This window comes from Hemicordylus capensis, chromosome 1 (genome assembly GCF_027244095.1).
Source record: "Hemicordylus capensis ecotype Gifberg chromosome 1, rHemCap1.1.pri, whole genome shotgun sequence".
Classification (NCBI taxonomy): Eukaryota; Metazoa; Chordata; class Lepidosauria; order Squamata; family Cordylidae; genus Hemicordylus; species Hemicordylus capensis.
In genome coordinates this window covers 237174073-237196163 of record NC_069657.1, presented here as the reverse complement: position 1 = coordinate 237196163, position 22091 = coordinate 237174073, and the positions used below count along the sequence as shown (strand labels likewise).

The following is a 22091-nucleotide window of genomic DNA, read 5'->3' as shown; positions in this document are numbered from 1 at the left end:
GGAGTGCTGAACCAGTTCCATGCACATCCCTATCATCAAGGAGCCACAGCAAGTGGGGCAGCAGGAACCTCAGCAGCAAGTGGTCGAGGCTGGGGAGACTGGTGAGGGTCCTTGGTGGGCCCACCCCCCAGTTGGCCTATGCGCTTGGAATACCTTTGAACATTGGTAGCTCTGCTCTGCCCCGACCATGACCCAAGGGCTAGTGGGAGTGGTGTCCCATCGTGTTCCCATGGGGAACCCCTTAAGGAGATCTGGGGGTTCAAAACACAAAGGTCAATCCAATCCTGAGGGCTGACACACTGCCGCCACCCTAGCTTATTAGTGGCAGGGTGGCGGTGGTTGAAAGACTTTTGCTATTGGCATCTGAATATTGCCTTTTCCTTGGTCATGCTGTCAGTCCGGTTGTCACATGTATCTGGAGCCCTATCTTTGCATATGCCAAAATATTCCTTCTGGAAGCTGTAATCTACTCAGTCCCCTGCTAACTGAACAAAGAGGCTCCTTTTAAAAGTGGTGATTCTCTTTATTTAGCAGGGGGAGAGCAACTGGCCCTATCCAACCCCAGCACAGCATCCCTCCAGTGGCTATTGCTGGTTTCTATCTTAAGTTGCTTTTTCAGATTGTATGCCCTTTGGGGACAGGGAGCCACTTTATTTATTTATATCTATGTAAGCCACTTTGGGAACTTTTGTTGAAAAGCAGAATATAAATATACGTCGTCTCCATTGTATAACCAAGCAATACAATGTTATTGTTGCCCCTACTCTGCAGCCCTGACTTGGTCTCTGCTGCCAACACAAGGCAGCATATGTCATTCCCAAGGAAGGAAAAAACAGTATACATGAGGTGCAACTATAGTATGACATCCAAACAGAAATTTTAATTAGAAATTTTACAAAAGATTTGATGTGCAAATTTAGGAATTTCAGTGACTTTCAAATATTTGGAAATATATTTTTCAGCATGAATTGTGAATTGTAATATCTGTGTATGCATGCATGACATGCACACACCCATTAGTTTAAATTTAGCTTCATTTGTTTCATATCTGAATCTTACTTGCTAAAGGCAATCAAAAGGAAGTTCTTTAAAATAGCATTAAAAATGATAAGGGCTGGGCAGATTGTGAGTACATGGGAGCAAGGCAATTTCTGAGGCATTCTAGTTCCAAGCCATTTAAGGGCTTTTAAAACCAACACCAGCATTTTAAATGAAGCTCCTTATAATATCAGTTCACTTTTCTGATTTGTTGTCCTACAGCTATTTCATAATATAGAGATTTAATGCCATTTTTCCTAAACATAGCTGATGCTTGACTAACTCTTTGTGACTACTTTATACCATTCTTACAACTTAATGGTTAAATCTCAGCTTTGTTTACTTTCCCTCATAAAGTCTGAAGTTTGCTTACTGTATTGTCAAAAGCTTATTGATCTCCATGTTTGCCAATCAGAAGTTGACTTAATTATTTCTCGCAAGCAATCATAAAACAAAATGCTCACATTATACAACACACGTTTATCAAGCGAATCCTACAGAAATGAAGTACAGGTGAGATTTGGGGCCTTCTGTTTGTTTTCCCTGACCCAAACATAACTCAAGACCAGCAGTGCAGGGCTGTTGGGAATTATGGTAAACAGTAGCCATAAGTGATGCATTGCTGTGATGGGTTGAAGCAATTCCTCATATCTCAATGGATTAGGAGACTTGAGGCAATCCGGTTTGGTAGAGCAGCAGTCTTCAGTCTTTTCAGGATTCACATCTAAGTTAATCCCAAAATGCAAAAATATTTTGAACATATATGTCCTACTTTCTCCTCCTGCCTTTTCCTCTGCTTGTTTTCATACTTCTCTGTATTTTTTAACCACCGTTCCTTGGGAACCCAGGGAAGTATAGTTCTATGCAAGGGAGCAGATAGAAATCTCAAACTCTTAGCATCCATTCCAAGTAAAAAAAAATTCCAAGTTTTGTTTTGTTTGGTGGGGAGAGCGATTGTTTGGAACTGTAGATCAGACTTCTGGGTTTGGCTCTTAAAGAGGCAGTACACAACAGAAGCTGTGACAGTTTTGCTTATATAGAATCTGTATAAATGTGATCATTGTGTAGATATCCCCCCCGCCCTGTCTTTTGTGGTGACACTGATGCATTTCACTTTAGCAGGGGTGCAGACTTTTCAGTCCCCCAGGGTGAGTACTAGGCCTAACCTGGGAAAGATGTGAGCTCATGAGTCTACCATGCGGTCTACACTACCCCCCATCCATAATTCTGTACCATATACATTGCAAACTGAATCCCAAGCTCGTCCTCCCAAAATCAAGAAACCTCTTATTACAGGTCTGTTTTAAAGGAAAAATTTGAACTGCACAATGGCATGTGATTATAATCTGCATGCACAACACACACCATTGCAACATATCTGTGCATCTTTCTTGTGTGTCCAAAAATGCTTTGTTATTCAGAGTCACAGTCCATGACATTTCGAAGCCTACTTGGAAAAATCAGAACTAAAAATTTTACAGCACTAACACAGAAGGGTGTTATATTCAAGTTTCACACAGGAGGCATCATGAAATCCAACAAAACTTTCTTTGGCATGGGGGATATTTAAAAACAACAACAATCACAAAGAAGAAGAACAGCAGATGCGCAAATACAGTAGGAGGCCTGAAGGTCGCCATTCACAGAATCTTACTACACAAACGACATCAGAGCCTGGAACAACCAGGAAGACAACTGTTAAATAAATAATATTCCATATAAAAGAGTAGAAAGTACATTAAGCATGCTTGTTTGTTTATTTAGCACATTTCTGTACCACCCATATAAAAATCTTTGGTGAGATGGAAAGCTCTTGTGGTAGCAAACATGCCTTGTCCGCTTTGCTAAGCAGGGTCTCCCCTGGTTTCCAATTGAATGGGAGACTACATGTGTGAGCACTGTAAGATAGTCCCCTTAGGAGATGGAGCTGCTCTGGAAAGAGCATCTGCATATTTGCATGCAGAAGGTTCCAAGTTCCCTCCCTGGCATCTCCAAGACAGGGCTGAGAGAGATTCCTGCCTGCAACCTTGGAGAAGCCGCTGCCGGTCTGTGAAGACAATACTGAGCTAGATAGACCAATGGTCTGACTCAGTATATGGCAGCTTCCTATGTTCCTATGTTGAGTGAACTGTCCCCATGTTATGCTAAGTCGATAGGGTAATGAAGGCAGTATTATTCATACTACTGTGTTTCCCCGAAAATAAGACAGTGTCTTATATTAATTTTAGCCCCAAAAAATGCACTAGGGCAATTAGCGGTACATCAGAAATTACTGCTAGGTCTTACTTTCGGGGAAACAGGGTACAATAGTTATATGAATTCTTTAGTAGTCCCATTCAGACTATTAACCCATTCTCATGACCAAGAATTAGAGTAGAAGGCAGTAAAGCCAGTACTCTTGCTCATGAGAATCCACAGGACTCCTGCCCATTCAACCCTGAGTACCCTGACTTTTAAAAACTTTGCTTTTTACTGCGTGTTGAAGATACTTATTCCCAAGAATTCAGTAGTGCACATGGGTTTTTATTATTCAATTTGCACAGCTGACTGAACCTGGCCAAAAGACAGATTCAGTCCTGACTGCCTGATTACAAAGATACTTAAAGCAGTCTGTTTATACAAGTATAGTAAAAAAAAATCATCAGTAGCTACATGATCAATTCATTGTTCTCTTGGGTGGAGCACGTATAAACACTCTGCTCCAAACAGTTAATCATTCTATTACCCATTACACAAATCTCCAGCTCAGGGGCGTAACTATGATCGGGCAAGGGGAGGCAGCTGTCTAGGGGCCCTGGCCTCTGGAGGGGCCCTCCAGAGACATGTCATGTGCCTCCCCCCCACCCAGCGCCTGCCGCAGCTCCTTCAATTTGTATTATTTTATTTAAAAAAATTTCCCTCCATGTTTGTGTGAGCGCGCTGTATTTCCTTGCCCTCCCTCTCCACCCTTTCCCCTTGTCGGCTCCTCTTCCTTCCCCATCCATTGGCTGCTGGCACCGCACGTGATAAAGAAAGGGAAGAAGGCAGGCACATGACTGGGTGGTTCGGCTTGACTTTCTGGACACCGCCGCCACTGAGAGCAAGGAAGAGGAGGTCAATTGTAGCCTCTCCAGCCACCACGCTAGCCACTTCTAAAAAATTCAGTTCTTCTCTTATGGAGATGGAGGAGCTGCGGCAGGACTCAGGCCCCTCAGGTTAGCTTAAGAGTGCTGCTTGCGCCATTGCTCGTGTTGGGCATTGATTCATTTGGGGGCATTATGGCCCGCTCCCCCCACCCACCCACCCACCCGCTGCATGTCTGGCAGTGGGAGTGGGCATATTGATTCATTATTTGGGCCATTATGGCTGCCTGCCTGCTCCCCCCTCCCCCTGTGGCCTGTCCAGGCTTCATTTCTGTTTCTCTAACTGGGGGGGTGGGGGGGGGACAAAGGGGAAGCAGAGTGTCGCAAAGGGCCTTTGTTCATTTTTAATTGCGACGCTCCGCTCCCCCTTCCCCCATTAGGAAAACAGAATGGGGAGGCACACACAGGGGAAGAGTGACATGTGTGTGCTCCGTCTATCAACCGCTTTTTAACATCCAAGGCTGTTCTTTGACTCTTGATCACTTAACATGCAAAGGTAGGTAAGAGAGTGGAGAAAGACAGACCTGTCCTTGGCACATGAGATCCTATGGGTCTTTTAAAAACATACATGATGAAGGAGAAGCAGCCTCTCTTTCTAGCTCTCCCAAATTGGAGAGAGGTCAGTAGTTGCAAGGTTCCATTCATGGCCATTTCATTTCCTGCATGATTATAATCTTCTTTCTGCCCGTTCTGTATCCCATCCCATCCAGCCTCACATTTATTTGAGACACCTTGCCTCCTGCGATTTCTAATGCCCCTCCCTTCTGTCCTTTAAGAAACTTCTGAAAACTTATCTATTCTGCCAGGCTTTTAGGGGAGTGTGTGTGTGTGTGTGTGTGTGTTTCCCCCTACCCCACCCTGCTGTTGTTTTAATTATATAAACCACCTCAAGTCTAATGGAGTCAGGCAGTCAATAAATTTGGTTCTGCTGTGCTGTTATTTACACCTTTTAACTAGCTGAGATAGTTAGCAGAGTCTACATTGGGCCAGGAGAAGGAGAGGAAGGCGGTGACAGGTGGCGGGCATTTTAAAATCTTGTCTCTGGGCCCAAGCCGAACTTGTTATGCCCCTGCTCCAGCTATCTTATCACAGTTGCACTTCTTCTTGCCAAAGTCCATGTCTCCCACATGCCTCTCTGCAATACACTTTCACATGAGGTAGGACAAAAATAGCACCTGTGTTTAATTGTCTGTACTGTACACACATACATTATTTTGTGCGAATGACTTATCATCTCATTCACAGGTTATGTTCAACACTCCTACAAGAAGTGTCCAGTGTACACAGGTACAGATCTGTACACCGGCACCAGTGATTCACATGTTATGTTGAACACAAGTCCAACAGTACACTTTCTATCTGTATCATGCATTTGAGGGGCCAGTACCCAGGTTTACTTTAAAAATTAACCCAGGTATAATCATTCACACAAAAACATGTATGAGTGTACAGATATCTGTACACTCATACAACATAATGTCTGAATGAGGTTCATATGTGCATTCATTTAAAAAGTGAACTTGGGTAAAGGCCCCCTGAAAAGCAGGATACAGATAGTTAGTTTACTGCCACATGTGCATTCAGCACAGCCTGTGGATAACTATGTTTAAATAGGGCTACTGTCTCTACTAATTCCATATGATTTTCCTCCACAGAAGACTATCCATGGAAAATGCATGGGGGAAATGCTGCATTGGAATGCATATAAAGGACCTCCCACCCTCCCTAGAAAATGGAGGCTACATTGATATACTTTCCTGTGTGGATAATTCTCTCTAGCAAAATATGATATTGTTTCATGATGTGATGTTTTGTATTTCTCCACAGGCAATCTGGCGAGAAGCAAAAAAGTCACATCAGAATTGGCCCCAAGTAATTTGTAATTGGATTACACAAGAGCCCTATGACAACTACCCAGCTGAAATCTCAGGGAGCATAACTCTGTCTTTTAACCTTCATGGTTGCTATTGAAAGTCTTTCTGAAATATTTCACTCTCCATTAAGATGTGCTAAATAGGCTTTTTTCATCCTTAATAATGAAGAAAAAAATCCCCATTTTGTAAGCACTCACAAAAATCAAATTAATATTAATTCCATTCAGCTCTGCACTAGCAAGGGGAATTTCAATTGCTTTAACAAGAAAGTTAATTTCATTTTTGGGATGCAGAGCACTGAACAAGAATGGAAAAGAATAGGTATGGGTCATACTTTATTCTGTTGAATTGTGTAATGGCCTGCCACAGAATTTTCCTGTTTTCCTTTGCAGATAATACCTTTCAGGAAGACAAAACAAGTTCCTCCAAGATCTAGTATGTACATTTTTCTTACAGTTAACTTCTGCTTCAGATGGGATGCAATCTTAAATCCTGGGAGATTACTAGGGAGGGGCATTTAGAGTGGTCCCTGAAGGGGCAGTTCCCTTGTTTTTCACCAGATTTCATGATCATTCGGGAGTATCTGCATTTCTGGCCCAGTCCTAGGATAGCTGTTTTGGAAGGTAGCTAATGCAGCATCTTAGGGTATGTAGTCTACTTACAAAAATAATTGACTCAAAAAAGTACTGTCTAGTTCTCAATGAGGTGTTAACCTGTGTTTGGGCTGTACCAATGTAGACTGTAGGGCCTTTATATCAGAATGCTTCTGCATACAACACTCACCTTGCAAACAATCCAAAGCAGCAACAACAAAAAAGCCTCCACATAGCATGGCATAACCCGGGCCATCATAGCACTTCCTATTACTTTCATGGACTTTAACCTATTGTGGTCTGTGTACCAGTGACCCCAACATGTCTTAATATTTCTTCCCTTCCATGTCTTCCTGCCAGTCCTATGCAGAAGTGAAGAGAAGTGTTTTCGTTTGTTTTTCCAGTCTTATTAAATTATTATTATTAAATAAGACAGTCTTATTAAATTATTATGTTTGTTTACACAGTTAGACAGGTGTTATTGACTGGTTTGATTTATCCAGACATCAAGTCGTTCCCAAGGACGTGGGAAGGCGGAATTTTATTATCAATATCATTGTTGTTATTATTATAGATATCGTCGCAGAATATAGGCTGTTCCCAGGAAAGTTGTTTTTTGTAGTTGGCAGATGGTGATTTCTGTGGCCTCTATGGTGTTGAGGTGCTCTTCTGTGTATTGATTGTACATGCATTGAGCATAATGTGTGAATAGGGCTATTGTGTGACACTGTCTGAAGTGTCCAGATAGTTCAGCCTAAATTGAATTCATATCTTCTTGACTAGATCACTGCAAAATTCATAAACACAACAAATCTCCCTACATTACGCAGCCTGTCCACCCCTCTTCCCACTGTTTGACTCATATAGACATTGGTTCTTGGACACTGTTGAACATTGCCCTTCCTCCCACCCTACTGAAATCTGAAATGATACCCCTGGTAGGGAAATAAAAGAGGTGTCTATTCCTGTAAAAATACCAGATTATAATCTGAGGACTACTATAATCTGAGACAAAGGGCTAGTTCTTGCATTAACATAGACAGTCCATTCTCAACGTGGCATAAGTAATTTAATTAGCTATAAATCATCCCTCCTAGGCAATGTCAAGTTTGGTTCTGAATATATACAGAGCTGGCAAATTATGTTCAGTGATTTCATGTTGTCTCTTGGCAGCCTGTTCTAATATTTAATTGCTCTTTTTGCCTGGGTCTTTATTGGAATCATTTTATATTCTGAAACTCCGTCCCTGGTATGAGCAGCTGAAGGCACCTCCTTCCTCACTTTTTCTCTCCAAGAGCACCCCACAGTGTGTGTTTCATAGCATGTTGCTTAGCTGGATAAAGGGTATTTTAGAGAAAAGAGGTACCCTTCCTAGTGGTTTGATTTCTCGCTCCAGAAATTAAACATAAATGACCTGCTGTTGCTGCAAGTATAATCCAATAGTCGTTAACTGCCTCTCAGATGTTCCTCAGTGTAAGGATTGCACACCAAGTTATTTTCATTTTTTTAATGGGTTCTCCCATCTTGATTTCCTCACCTTCAGAGGCTTCCATGTTACTATATATATGTTAGCATGTTTGCTATATCAGTGGGGTAACTCCCACTTTTATGTATGCCTCCTGGGTTCCTTCGAGGAAGGACCAGATATATAAAGTTAGTAAGCAAACAAATACCATATATCTTCTTTGCAATGAGAACCACCTAAGAGTTACTCACAGACCCAGAGAAGATTAGAGAGCTGTTTTATATGCCAAACAGCTGTATTTTCTAAGTTTATTGCCTTGTTTAGATGTAGACATTTGTCTTTTCAGAAAGGACACATACAAAGCACACCGTTTTATGTGGTGGAGCTTAGTTAGCTAAGAATGCAATCTATAAACCAGGAAGGCCAGGGTCAGAAACTCATCGTCACAAACCCACTAGGTTTGAGACTGAGGCCCCAGAGTTTGCAATATGGGGATGATCATAATATCAACTTGGATTGTTGAAAGGAATGGATTGCAAAAGGATAATGTATTGTATGTGAAGTCTTTTGAATATTCAAAACAGCTTTATAGGTGCTAAGTATATTAGTAGAGAGGTAGCCAACAGTTTGGCAAGAATGCTGCAAGTCAAGTCCTCTAGATCAGGGATTCTCAATGTTGGGCCCCCAGATATTGTTGGACTTCAACTCCCATAATCCCTAGCCCCAGTGACCTTTGGTTGGGGTTTATGGGAGTTGAAGTCCAAGAACATCTGGGGGCCCAACGTTGAGATTCCCTGCTCTAGATGAGATACATGAGTCATAAGCAAGCATGGACACAGTGCAATTACACATGGACTGACATTCCGCATAGCATTTCATGTTCATTTTAACGCAATGCAGTTGCACAAGAGTTCTCTTGCACAAATGCAAGCATTGCACAAACACAGGTGTGAAATTATTTCCAATGGCTGTACAATTGTGCAACAACACTCTTGCGCAACTGAGTGCTTATTGCATTAGAACCTCCACAGGATGCCTTGTGGAATGTCAGCCATGGTATTATGGAGTCCCTTAGCCTTGGTGTGGCTTCATCACTACTGAACGGGGTGGGTGGCAATACAGTGGTGGAGAGATGGGCAAGACTATGGGTCTAAATGTGTGCCACAGCCAAACCCACTTGCTCTCCAGTTCCTATCGTAGCAGCCATGAACTAGAGGTCCCAAGGAGTGACAGACTTTGTCCTTGTGGTCTAGGGCAGGGATTCTCAACGTTGGGTCCCCAGATGTTATTGAACTTCAACTCCCATAATCCCCAGCCAAAGGCTACTGGGCCTGGGGATTATGGGAGTTGAAGTCCAATAACATCTGGGGACCCAACGTTGAGAATCCCTGGTCTAGGGGATGTTGAAAATGTACAGCATGTTCTGTTGCATTGCTTATTCTATAAGGACATACAACAGACTTTATTAACTCCAATTGTATTATCTTTACATGGTCGTTCAGAAGAATTTCATGTTGCTTTTTTGCTTGCAGATAAAATTCCCTCCATTATGTATAAGGTGGCTAAGTTTTGTTCTATTGCTATTAGGACTCGACAGCAACTAACTTCCTGTCCTGTCTTCTAGATTCTTGGCTCAGTTAGGATGTTGGATAACAGCTATCTTTATATGCAAATGGGATTTGTTCTCCTTCTGATTATTACTATTGTTATTTTATGTATTTCTTTTTATCCATACTTTTCTGTAAAGTTTTAAATTGCATTGCTGATCTTTGATAGCCATGAACTAGGCACGCCTGCCACCTCTGTCCTAACACTGTCTACTATATTTAATATTTAGATCTATAGCTCCCTCCCCCCTCTTGTAAAGCTCTAGTGGGTAACATGATATATCATTCTTCCTGATGGTCTTTTAAGGTAGGTCTGTATTAAACAAAACCCATAGAAAATCGTGCTCTTTCTTTCAGAGAGTGCCCCTGAGATAAGACCTGTGGAATCAGAGACATGGACCATGGTAACACCTGTACCACATGTAAGTAGTAAGCATTCTTTGACATCCTGCTGCATCCCTGGAAAGAAAAATGCATTCTGACTGTACCCAGCTAGGAGCTATGTAAAGATTTAAGCTGCTGGGGCAGCTGCGGCTTCAAGTTTGTAGATGATACAGAACTGAGAGGGACATCTAACACTTCAGAAGACAGGAATAAAATCCCAAATGACCTTGATAGAATAGAAGATTGAGCTGAAACTAACAAATGGAAAGTCAACAGAGACACAAGCTGTACAATTAAGCAAAAAGAGAAGAAAAGGAAAGGAAAGGAAAAGGAAGGAAGGAAGTGGGGGGGGAGATACCTGGCTTGGCAGTAGTGTATGTGCAAAGGACCTTGGGATTGCAGTTGGCCACAAACTGAACATGAATCAGCAGTGGGATGCAGCTGCAAAAAAGGTGGATGCAATTTTAGTCTAATAGAATTAGAATTAATTCTATAGAATTCTATAGAATTAATAGAATTATCCTTTTTCCAAGTCACGAGAAGTAATTGTACCACTTTATCCTGCACTAGTCAAACCTCATCTAGAATACTGGCCAACACGAAGCACAAGGCAATGCTGGTGTTCCTGTTTGGCTGAGAGTGCTGCACACCTAGAAGCTGCAACTATTTGTAAACAATGTAAGATTCAGTCCACAAGTGTGAGTGGGTGCACTGTTCTGAGTAGGGATGTGCAATTGGATTTGTGCACAAATTGATTTCTGATGAATCAAGGGAGATTGGTTGATTCATCCATGAAATCGAATCACCCCTTAAGTGTAGGGGCTGATCCGAGGGCAAATTGAATCACCCCTGATTTGTCATGAACCAATTTGCATGATTTGGGTCACAATTGCCATTTTGTCTCTGTGTTTTTCAATTGCTGATTGGTTTTTCAATGGCTGAGTCTAGATTGAATCGAATAGCACAAAATGATTTGTGCACACCTCTAGTTCGGAGTAGTTGTGCAGCATGACTGGGATTGGCTTCCATATGTGCAGCACTGCTGGCCTACTAGGAATGCTGGCATTGCCTTGCACCTAATGTTGGCCACTGTGTCCATTTATGAACACAGAAAGCTGCTTTATACTGAGTCAGGTCACTGGTCCATCTAGCTCAGTATTGTCTACTCTGACTGGCAGTGGCAGCAGCTCTCCAAGGTTTGTTTGAGACAGGAGTCTTTCCCAGCCCTACCTGGAAATGCCAGGGAGTGAACCTGGGACCTTCTGCATGCAATCATTCAGATGCTCTTCCCAGAGTGGCCCCATCCCCTTAGAGGAATATCTTACAGTGTTCATATGTAGTCTCCCATTCAAATGCAAACCAGGGAGAACCCTGCTTAACAAAAAGCAATTCATGCTTGCTATCACAAGACCAGCTTTCCTCCATGGACTAGGAACTTAGGAACATAGGAAGCTGCCATATACAGAGTCAGACCATAGGTCCATCTAGCTCAGTATTGTCTACAAAGACTGGTAGTGGCTTCTCCAAGGTTGCAGAATGAAGGAACGGCAGTGTTCAGGTGTGTTGCTGTAAAACCTGGACTTAGTCTAGAAGTGTATACATCTGCCCAGAGCTTATCTGGTTGCAGTTTGTTCTGTTTAATATCATTTGACTTGCTCCTTAGGAACATAGGAGGTTGCTTTATACTGAGTCAGACGATTGCTCTATCTAGCTCAGTATTGTCTACACAGACTGGCAGCGGCTTCTCCAAGGTTGCAGGCAGGAATCTCTCTCTCTCAGCCCTTTCTTGGAGATGACAGGGAGGGAACTTGGAACCTAGATGCTCTTCCCAGAGTGGCTTCATCTTACAGTGCTCACACATCAAGAGGCGAGTCACACGATTAGTGTGAGGCACCAGAGGGAGGTCTGTGGAGAAAGTGGGCTTAGCCCACTCTCCCTGCAGATGATCATTCAGCCTGCCTTGGGTGGCCAATCCGCACGACTGCCGGATCCATCACGGAGCAGGCGGGGGTTGCTGTGCGGCCCCCAGAAGGTCTAGGATGCTCCGCGCAAGCGTGTGGGGCATCCTGGAGAGAAACCCAGGGCTGGGAGGTTTGTTTCAGCCTCCCGGTAGGGGTCTTCTCATGTGTTGCTGTGGTGCAGAACCACGCTGTGGCAATACACAATCACAAAAATGGGGTTAGCGGAGCACTCGCGCCGCTAACCCCATTTAAGGGTAGAGCTACAAAAGCAGGCCACCCGCTTTGGAGAAACTGGGCTTGCCTGTGAGCCCGGTGGTTCTCATGCTCGGCTGAAATCGAGCTAGGCATCCTTAGCCAGATTTTGGCTGATCGTGAGAATAGCCTCCAAGTCTCCCATTCATATGCAACCAGGGCAGACCCTGCTTAGCTTTGCGAACACAAGACCATCTCTCCTCTCTGGATACCACACTTGCCAAATTTGAATGGGTTCAGAGGAGTGTGTGATCCCGATTGGAACCTTGGTGAGGAGTGACCGTGGGTACTGGGGACCAAGGCGTGAGGTGACCCTTTCCTGTAACATCATATTCTTGGACTTTGGAGGGCAAATAGCTTCAGGGGAAATGTTCAGTGGAAAAACAAATAGCATAGGAGGAAAGGGCCATACCCCCTCCCCACCTATGCAGCACAGTCTTGATCCAGATTGGGCCCCCCTGCAACTCCTATTTTTAACTAGGAATGGGCATAGAAAACACTGTTTTATTTGCTTACATAACTACACAATGAACCATCCATCCAAGAGGGATGTGAGCTCACTCCTTCAGTGGCACTAACAGCCCATCGGCGCTGCTAGAGACAGCAGGGGAGACTCTATGTGAACGACACTGTGCACTGTCACTGCAGCATAGGGCATTTCCATCAACAGCAGGGGGAGGAGGTAGCTGCAGTGATGATGCAGAGCATTGTTTGCATGGAGCCCTCTCCACAGCTGCTGGGAGGACCAATGGGCTGGCTGAGTGTCGTGAAGCCGTGAGCCCGCATCCCTCTTGGATGTGCAGCTTGCTGAGTAGCATGTAAGCCACTATTATCATGATGGAACATATTTCATCCTGCTTTCGAACAGAAAGCTTTGACTCAACTAGCCATGGTTCCTCATTTAAACAATAGCTTCCTTGTACCTTTGTCGTATTTACTGTATAATTTATTTATCATATTTCTATGCCGCCTGATATGTCTATCTCTAGGCAGTGACATATGTGAGCTTTGGTTGAAATCAGACAGGCAGGTAGAAAAAAAAATCTCCTTAATGGACAGTGTCTCCTAGCTAGGTATGGTACTTAAGGCCATTAAAGAAGACTGAAAGGAAAGTATTGATTGCTGTTAAGAAGAAGGTAAAGTTTAGCTGGTCATGAGCAATTTGCATTTTTACAGCCCTTGAGACACTCTTCACAGGAAGAGAACAAAAGAGGCAACTTTCAAATCCCGCCAATAAGGCTTTCCTTACATTGAATGAAACTAATTATTAATAACATCAGCCTCATAAGTCCATATCTCCGACACCTTCTCCAGGTAAAGTCAATAATCTTGGACAGAAAAGGATGGACACAGTGGTTCAAGAGAAAAGATTAAAAAGAAAGGTTTATGCAACTGACATCACTTGATAAGGGTAATTTCTCAAGACCCCATTATTGTCCATTGACTCCGTTACTAGCTGGTTTTCCTTCTCTGCCTCCCTTCTGTCTGCTCCCCAAACAAATGTTGCCTTTAATTGGAAACATCCTTTTGGAGCTAATGGGATTTCCACGAGACTGAAAGCACAAAAGCAGTCCGGAGAAAATGGTGTGTGCTGGCTTCAAGGCAAGCTGATTGCTGGCTCTCTCTACTTCCACCCACCCCTTCGGACAAAAAGATGAAGGGAAATGCAAGTCCTTCTGTCCATCAACTATACAAGCACTGCCTGAACTTTCCTTCTGCATTATGTACTACTCCCTGGTACCTGGCTGCATTTTAAACGGGAAGAGCTTTGCTGAATTGTTGACTTATACTAGCAGCTAATGTGATGAAGCAGAATGTGTTGACTTATCCTGGTGACTAACATGATCTGCTAATGGGTTCAGCTGAAGAAAGGGGCTGCTCTTGTATGCCAATCCCCCACTGGTGCAATGTACTCTGTCGGCTTTGCTGGGATTTAAATTGCATTTCCCTCACTGTTTGCTCTTCTGGAAATGACAGAGAGGATAGGGAGGGGAAGCCAGCTATTAGTTACTGTGCTAAGGGCTACTGGGGTACTGCGAGGCTGCCAGCTTCAAGTTCACTTGCAGCCTTATCCATGTGGCAGTAAGACCCCCCCCCCCGCACCGCAATCCAAAACTCCCTGCAACCTTTTAGACTTGAGCAACCATTACATTTACAACTCCCTTCCGAGAATTGGGAAGCTCCCCAAAAGACCTTTCCACATCTGTTTTGTTTCCCTTCCGTTCCCCCTCATATCTGCCTTCTTCAGTGCTACAACTGCTGGCACAGAATGCAGGAACGTCAGTGTTCAGGTGTGTGGCTGTAAAACCTGGACTTAGTCTAGAAGTATATACATCTGCCCAGAGCCTCTCTGCATGCAGTTGGTTTTGCTTCATATCATTTGACTTGCTCCTTAGGAACAGAGGAAGCTGCCTTATACCGAGTCAGACCATTGGTCTATCTAGCTCAGAACTGTCTACACAGACTCAGTCTGACAGACTGGCAGTGACTTCTCCAAGGCTGCAAGCAAGAGTCTCTCTCAGCCCTATCTTGGAGATGCCAGGAAGCGAACTTGGGATCTTCTGCATGCATGCAAGCAAGTGCTCTTCCCAGGGCGGTCCCATCCCCTAAGGGGAATATCTTACAGTGTTGACTTTTCATCTCCCATTCAAATGTGAGCCAGGGCAGACCCTGCTTAGCAAAAGGGACAATTCATGCTTGCTACCACAAGACCAGCTCTCCTCCTTTCTTGACCCTCTTGTTCCTCTGCTACTCCTCCAGCCCGAAACCATACATGCAGTGCCTACATTGGAAAAGGAAGAGGAACAATCCAAGTAGTCAGTCTTATCTCTTGAAATGACATAGTGAGAGGGGCCTGTTTCATGTGGATGTGTGGCAGCAAACTTCTAAGGATAGGAGGGACAATGTCTCTTCAGTTGTTGGAGTTACCTTATACTGAGCAAAATGATTGGCCCATTTGTTTCAGTATTGTCAGACTGGAAGCACCCTCCAAGGTCTCTGATAGATTGGTCAGCCTAGCTACCCGAGTCCTGGGAATGCCAGGAGTTCAACCTGGAAACTTGCCCATGCAAACCATGAGCAAACTAAGCTATACATCTCAACTAGCAATGCACAATCTGAACATTGCTAGGCTCATAATCTGATTACAAAGTGCAAGCAACCTTGTGGCCATCCAAAAATGTCCTTTTCTTTTTCTTCAACATTTTAATTTGCTCGCTATTATGTTGTGCAGTGCGTTTTCACACTAACTCTTGGAAATTACAGTGTGGTGCGGCAGAAGCCAATGCTCTGCAAATGTTATGCATCCCATTTTCCCTCTGATTGGAGTCAATTTTTAGTTTGTTTCCAAACCATCTCGGACTCATACAGAAACTCCCTCATTCATTTCCCAAATATTTGTATTTGCTTTGACAAGGTCACCCTTGCCCCGTTTACATGACGAGACAGGCATGCCCGCTCGCTCTGCCCTCGCCTCGGGATGTACACAGCATTCCCCAGCTTCCATGGACAGGAGCTGGGTCATTCTTGTGCATTCATTCCTCTCTTTAAAACATTTTTATCTTGCCCTTCTAGTACCATACTGCTCAGGGCAGCTCACAACAGTAAAACAATAAAAGACTACTGTAATGAGCTCTATGTGGGCCTGCCTTTGTACGTAGTCTGGAAACTACAATTAGTACAGAATGCAGCAGCTAGAGTGGTCTCTGGGACAACACGAAGGGACCACATAATACCAGTTTTAAAAGGACTTCACTGGCTGCCAATATGTTTCTGAGTGAAATATAAAGTGCTGGTTATTACCTATAAAACCCTTAATGGCTTGGGTCCAGGTTATTTGAGAGAGCGCCTCCTTTGTCATAATCTCAGCCACCTGTTACAATCTTCTGGAGAGGTCCAGTAATGGTTGCCACCGGCTTGTTTTGTGGTGACCCAGGACGGGGCTTTCTCTGTGGCTGCCCCAGGGCTTTGGACAAAGCTTCATGCTGAAATAAGAGCATCTCTTTTTCTGTTTGGTTTCAGGAAGAATCCTCAAGACCCTCCTGTTTCCTCAGGCTTTTAATTAGAATTAATTTTAATAATTTTAAAAACTTGTTTCAATGTATTTTATTCTACTGTTTTTATTGTCATGTATTTTAATTTTGTGACTTTTAAATATTTTAAATGTTGTACACCACCTAGAGATTTACATATCAGGCGGTATAAAAATATGATAAACAAACAAACAAACAAATAAATAAACAAATAAATAAAATACAAGCAATATAAAACGTAAAACAAACAAAACACAGTGTAGAATACAAGCAATTAAAACAGACCCGATTAAAAAATGAGAAAACCCAACAAACTGTAAATTATAATGCAACCTGCAAAACAGTCAGGCCATTTTAAAAACCTCAGGAAAAAAATGGCAGTTGCTGTGAAACCAAGTAAGGGGTTGAAAAATAATCAACTTCTGAGCATATTCTGACAGCAGAAGCAGCTGGCCTTGTTTGATAAATGCGCAGGCGCAAACATAGCACATCGACTCAAAATTCTTCATAATTAATTGTGAGCAGGTTGCACATATTTAGGGGTATGGGCGCTTGTCCTGCTAATAAATAAGCATTGTAGCTGGTGAAGCTTGCATTATTGATAGTCCTTATTGACTTCCCTGATATCAATAGCTGTTTTGCAGGAAGATTTACACCTTTTTTTTTTTTTTTTTTTTGGAGGGAGGGAAAGAGAGAGAGAAAAATGTTTAACTTTTAAATTTTTAAAATACAATCTATTAATAAATAAATTTGGCATCCTAGATGCTGAAAGGCATCATCTCATACTGAGTGGGAGGAGGCAATGGTAAACCCCTCCTGTATTCTACAAAAACCACAGGGCTCTGTGAGCTCCAGGAGTCGAATTCGCTTGATGACACACTTTACCTTTACCTTTACATTGACATGTAGGGGATCAAACAAGTAACAAATGCACTGCAGGAGCTGTCTTAATGTAAACGTAGTTACACGGCACAGAGTTTTAAAGACACAGATACCCATTTTGTTGTACAGGGGTACAGCATGCTGTATTTGTTTGCTTGTTTATTTAAAAGATGTATATTCCGCCATTCTTCATAAATGAATTTATGGTGGCTTACAACAAAATTCATTGAAACAATTGAGTAAATCAACAGTCGCTCTAAAATCACAGAAGTGAACGATAAGACTGTGATTTAAACAAGGCAATCACAAAGTTAGGGGATAGCCTGCTGAAATAAAAAAGTCTTTCTTTCATTTAAAATTAAATAGGGAGAGGGCAAGCCTACAATCAAGGGGCAAGGAGTTCCAGAGAGCCAGGACCACCACTGAGAATGCTCGCCCGTGTGTCACTGACAGTTGTGTTTCAGAAGGTGTTGGAACGTGCAAGAGAGTCTATCTGCATGATCTCACAGGCTGGGCAGAGCTATGTGAGAGTAGGGAGTCCTTTAAGTATTTTGGCCTTAAGCTGTTAATGGGCTTTAAAGGTCAAACCAGCACCTTGAACTGCACCCAGAAAAACACTGGGAACAAGTGTAGCTGGTGCAACAGTGGAGTGATATGAGCCAAGTATCTAGCCCCTGCCAGAACCCTTGATGGTGCATTCTGCATTAGCTGTAATTTCTGGAGGGCCCAGCAGTAAAGCACGTTACAATAGTCTAACGTTGAGGTGACAGGGCCATGAATCACTGTGGCAAGGTCAACTTAACCCAGGAATGGACATAGCTGGTACACAAGCTGGGCAACTGCACCCCGGCCACCGTTGCTTCTGGATCCAAGAGCAAAGCTGGATCCAGAAGCACTCCCAAGCTGCAAACCTGCTCTTTCAGAGGAAGTGCAACCCCATCCAGAACAGGCTGATGACCCACTCCCAGTCCAGCAGATCTCCTAACCAGGAGAACCTCTGTCTTCTCTGTATTTCATGTCAGCCTCTTAGCCCAACTCAAAAATGCCTCCAGACACTGATTCAAGACGGTCACAGCTTCTCCAGCTGGGGATGGCTTTGAGATGTAAATCTGGGTAACATCTGCATATTGATGACACCACACCCCAAACTCCCAGACAACCTCTGCAAAGCAGTTTCATGTAGATATTAAAAACCATGGGGGCTAAGACAGAATCTGGCAACACACCATAAGCCAAAGGCCAAGATGTTATTTATTATTTTATTTTATTTTACATATTTTTATACCGCCCCAAACTTGCGTCTCTGGTTCTGTTGAGCAGAATTCCCCCAGGACCACCTTCTGGAATCTCCCTGACAGGAAGGAGCAGAACTACTGAAAAACAGTAGTTCCCTAGTAGTCCCCCGTCCATGCCAGATGATCCAGAAGAGTACAGTGACTGATTATATTGAAAGCTGTTGACAAGTCCAGCAGATTGAACACGGACACAATCCCCTGGTGTAAGTCATCTACTAGAACAGCCAAGGCTGTTTCCATACCAAAACCAGGCCTAAAAACAGATTAAAAAGGCTCCAAATCATCACTCTCCTCCAGGAATCCCTGGAGTTGGATCGCCACCATATGCATGAACACCTTGTTCCAAAAAGGAAGAGTAGAGACTGGCTGGTAATTATCCAAAAGCTGGGATTTAGGTAGGGTTTCTTTAGCAGGGGGTGAACAACTGTCAGTTTGAGGCAGGATGCTACCATGCCCTCTGCCAGTGAGGTATTAACTGCACTCCCCACCCACTCAATCAGTCCTCCCATGGCAGCTTTATTAGCCCCAAAGAGCAAGGGTTGAGCATGCAGGTAGATGGATTCAGTGCTCCAAGGATACTGTACACATCTTTTGGCTGAACAGGCTGAAAAGGATCCATAACACTAGGAGAAGCAGACACTGATAGCACTCCATTCCCTACTGCTAACGTGGAGTCTAAGTCATGCCAAACACGAGCGGTTTTATCTGTAAAATGCTTAGGAAATTGGTCAGAGTGGGCTACACATAGATCTTCCACCTGAATTTGTGGTTCAGGATGTAATAGACCATTAACTACTCAAAATAGTTCAACTGAATGGCTTTCTGCAAATATAATGGTGGCAGAGAAATATGCTTTCTTTGTGGCCATCATTGCCATAGAGTGGAACCAATGTTGGGCTCTCACCTGTGTTCAGATTCAGCCCAAGTTTATCTCCACCATTGCTCCAGTTGTCTCACCTGACATTTCATTGTATGTAGCTCCAAGATAAACCAAGGAATCAACTTGGCTCTTCAGTGGGGGGAAGAATGCATGCCACACCAGGGAATAGGCCTGGAAAGGACTGAAGACACCCGAACCAGGCAAGTTTAAAAGGAAGGAAGGCCGGCAGGGGGAGGGGGAACCTCCGTAGATTCACCACCACCTTGGAGAAGCCCCTCAGAGGAGGTTAATAAAAAAAAATTTTTTTAAAGGCTCATCAATCCCCCCTGGACTGAAACAGACCGGGGCGGGGGGTTTCAAAGGGGGCCAAAACCAAACTGGCCCAGTGGGGTTTGATTTAAAATCGAACTGAACCAGGCCAGGTGGTTTTGTAAACATCCATAGTAGGAGGTCATTCTCATGTAAGAGATAAGAGCCTCATGTAAGAGATAAGAGATAAGAGCCAGCATAGTGTAATGGTTAGAGTGCTGGACTAGGACCGGGGAGACCTGAGTTCAAATCCCCATTCAGCCATGATACTAGCTGGGTGACTCTGGGCCAGTCACACATCTCTCAGCCTAACCTACTTCACAGGGTTGTTGTGAGGAGTAGTACACTGCTCTGGGCTCCTTGGAGGAAGAGTGGGATATAAATGTTTTTTTAAAAAAAGGTTCAAAGTGGGGTGGACTAGGGGGAAGGCAAGGTCCTACCTAACTTCCCCCAGATGATCAGGATCTCCACAGGGCTTCGCTGCAGATGTGCCCACACAACCAGCTCAGTGGCAGGATCCCAAAGTGGTATCGGAAGAAGGGGCATATATAGGGTGGGGCAGGCAGGGCACGTGCCCCGGGCGCCACTTGAAGGGGGGGTGCAATTTTCTAAATTATTTTTTTTAAAAAAATGGCCGCTGAAAACAAAATGGCCACCATGCATGCTCAAATGGCCTCTGTGAGGCCCTAGGCCATGCCAGGCCCCACAGAGACCATTTGAGCATGTGCGGTGGCCATTTTGTTTTCAGTGGCCATTTTGGGGTTTTTTTTTTTAAAAAATGGCCCCTGCACATGCTCAAATGGTCCCTGTGAGGCCCTAGAGGCCAGTGGGGGGGACCTTTGCAGAAACCCCCCCATGGACTTTCGGAAGCCCCTAAAGGGGCTACAGGTAAAAAGATATTTTAAAATGTAAAATAAGCCACTGTACACATATTCAGTTTGGCACTATGTACAGAGAATCAGGGCTTATGAATACTGAGCTGATGCTTATGAGCTAGGATTGTATTCATTTGCTCTTACTTTGCTTCTTGTGACAAGTGAGTTAAATGTGATGTCTTAATAATATGGCTATTAATGGTGAGTTTGTCTTTGAATCAGTGTGAAATCCTTAGTATTAAGGCCCACTGGGAGTTTCTTGCTCTCTTTCTCTAATTTTAACTGTCTTTCTGAAATACTAGAATATATTCCAAGCAGTGACACAGTTTACTCTGCAAATCCTTTAATTATTTTCAGAGTATCTGGGAAAAGTCAAATTCTCCATTTATTTTTAGAACTTATGTAATAGTGATGCTACAATGAATAGTAGAGAATTAGACAGGCACTTCTGTTTAGTTTTCTAAGTACACCTCCACATAGTATTTGGGTATTTCATGAGCCCCAGCATACAGAAATTCATAGTTTTCCATCATTTTTTGTTCTGGCTACATCCACTGCTAAATTGTTTTTGAAAGATTAAAAGATTAACGAGCTTGACTTATATTTTTGAGCTGATATGATGGTAAAGTTATCTGAAAGATGGGTGTCAGATGTTTGGACAGGGGGTGCAATTTTAGTGCTTGCCCTAGGCGCTATTTTCCCTAGATACGCCTCTGATCGGAAGGAGGAAGTCCTCTCATGTACCACAATGCACTGCGCAAGCAGCAGAGAGGCAGCGGTCCTCTCCCTGGTATTGCTGTACTATGGATTCTATTGAATCCAGTGCGAGCATGAAGTCTTCTTCCTTAACCAATGAGGGTCTATGAACACTGCATGCACAGTCTTTTAAATAAAGTTTACTTGCTATGCCTTACGCCTGAGGAATTTTCTGGTATGGGATTCTTATAATCTTTTTTCCACTTCTTGTTTGAGAAGTGGTCATGACTGTGGAGTACAGTGACTATTTCAAGATCTCTCTTAAAACCAACTTCTCATTCAGATCAAGAAAAATGAAGACTGGGGGTGGGGTGGCAGGAGAGATCTTTCAAAGATTTGCTTGAAAGAACAATGAATTCCAAGTCCAGGAACTAGTGCAGAGCATGACCTGATGTCAGTGACCTCTTGTCTATACCAGGGAAAATATGAACTCAGATGTCTCAGCTGATGGCAGGGTAGCAGCAATACATAAGGACACAGACTATCAAAACAAATATGTTCCCTTGAGATTAGTTCTGTGCCAGAATTATCCATCCTTCAAACAGCATAACATGCTGTTTCTGAAAAGTACTGGTGCAGTAAAACTGCAGTTTCACTAACTTTGTATGTTCATATGGCATCGAGTTGTGAACACACTAACATGTGACATCATTTGCCCAGGAGTTAATCAGAGGTTAATTTGCCCATCCTCTGCAGAACTACAGCCTATCCATGTCACAAGAGAGGTTATGTGGCTGCCTTTGCCTTTGGGGAGCTTCTGAGAGTTA

General features: G+C 43.4%; 1 protein-coding gene across 4 annotated transcripts in view; it reads left to right on the top strand.

The window, feature by feature from the left end:
* LOC128341085 (uncharacterized) overlaps positions 1 to 22091 on the top strand; it is a 239414-nt gene that overhangs the window by 135560 nt on the left and 81763 nt on the right. For all 4 annotated transcript variants that reach the window (XM_053287347.1, XM_053287431.1, XM_053287192.1 and 1 more), the window contains 2 exons: positions 6427 to 6469; positions 10057 to 10121. In XM_053287347.1, coding sequence (XP_053143322.1) covers positions 6427 to 6469; positions 10057 to 10121 — 108 coding nt within the window. The remainder of the gene's footprint in view (positions 1 to 6426; positions 6470 to 10056; positions 10122 to 22091) is intronic.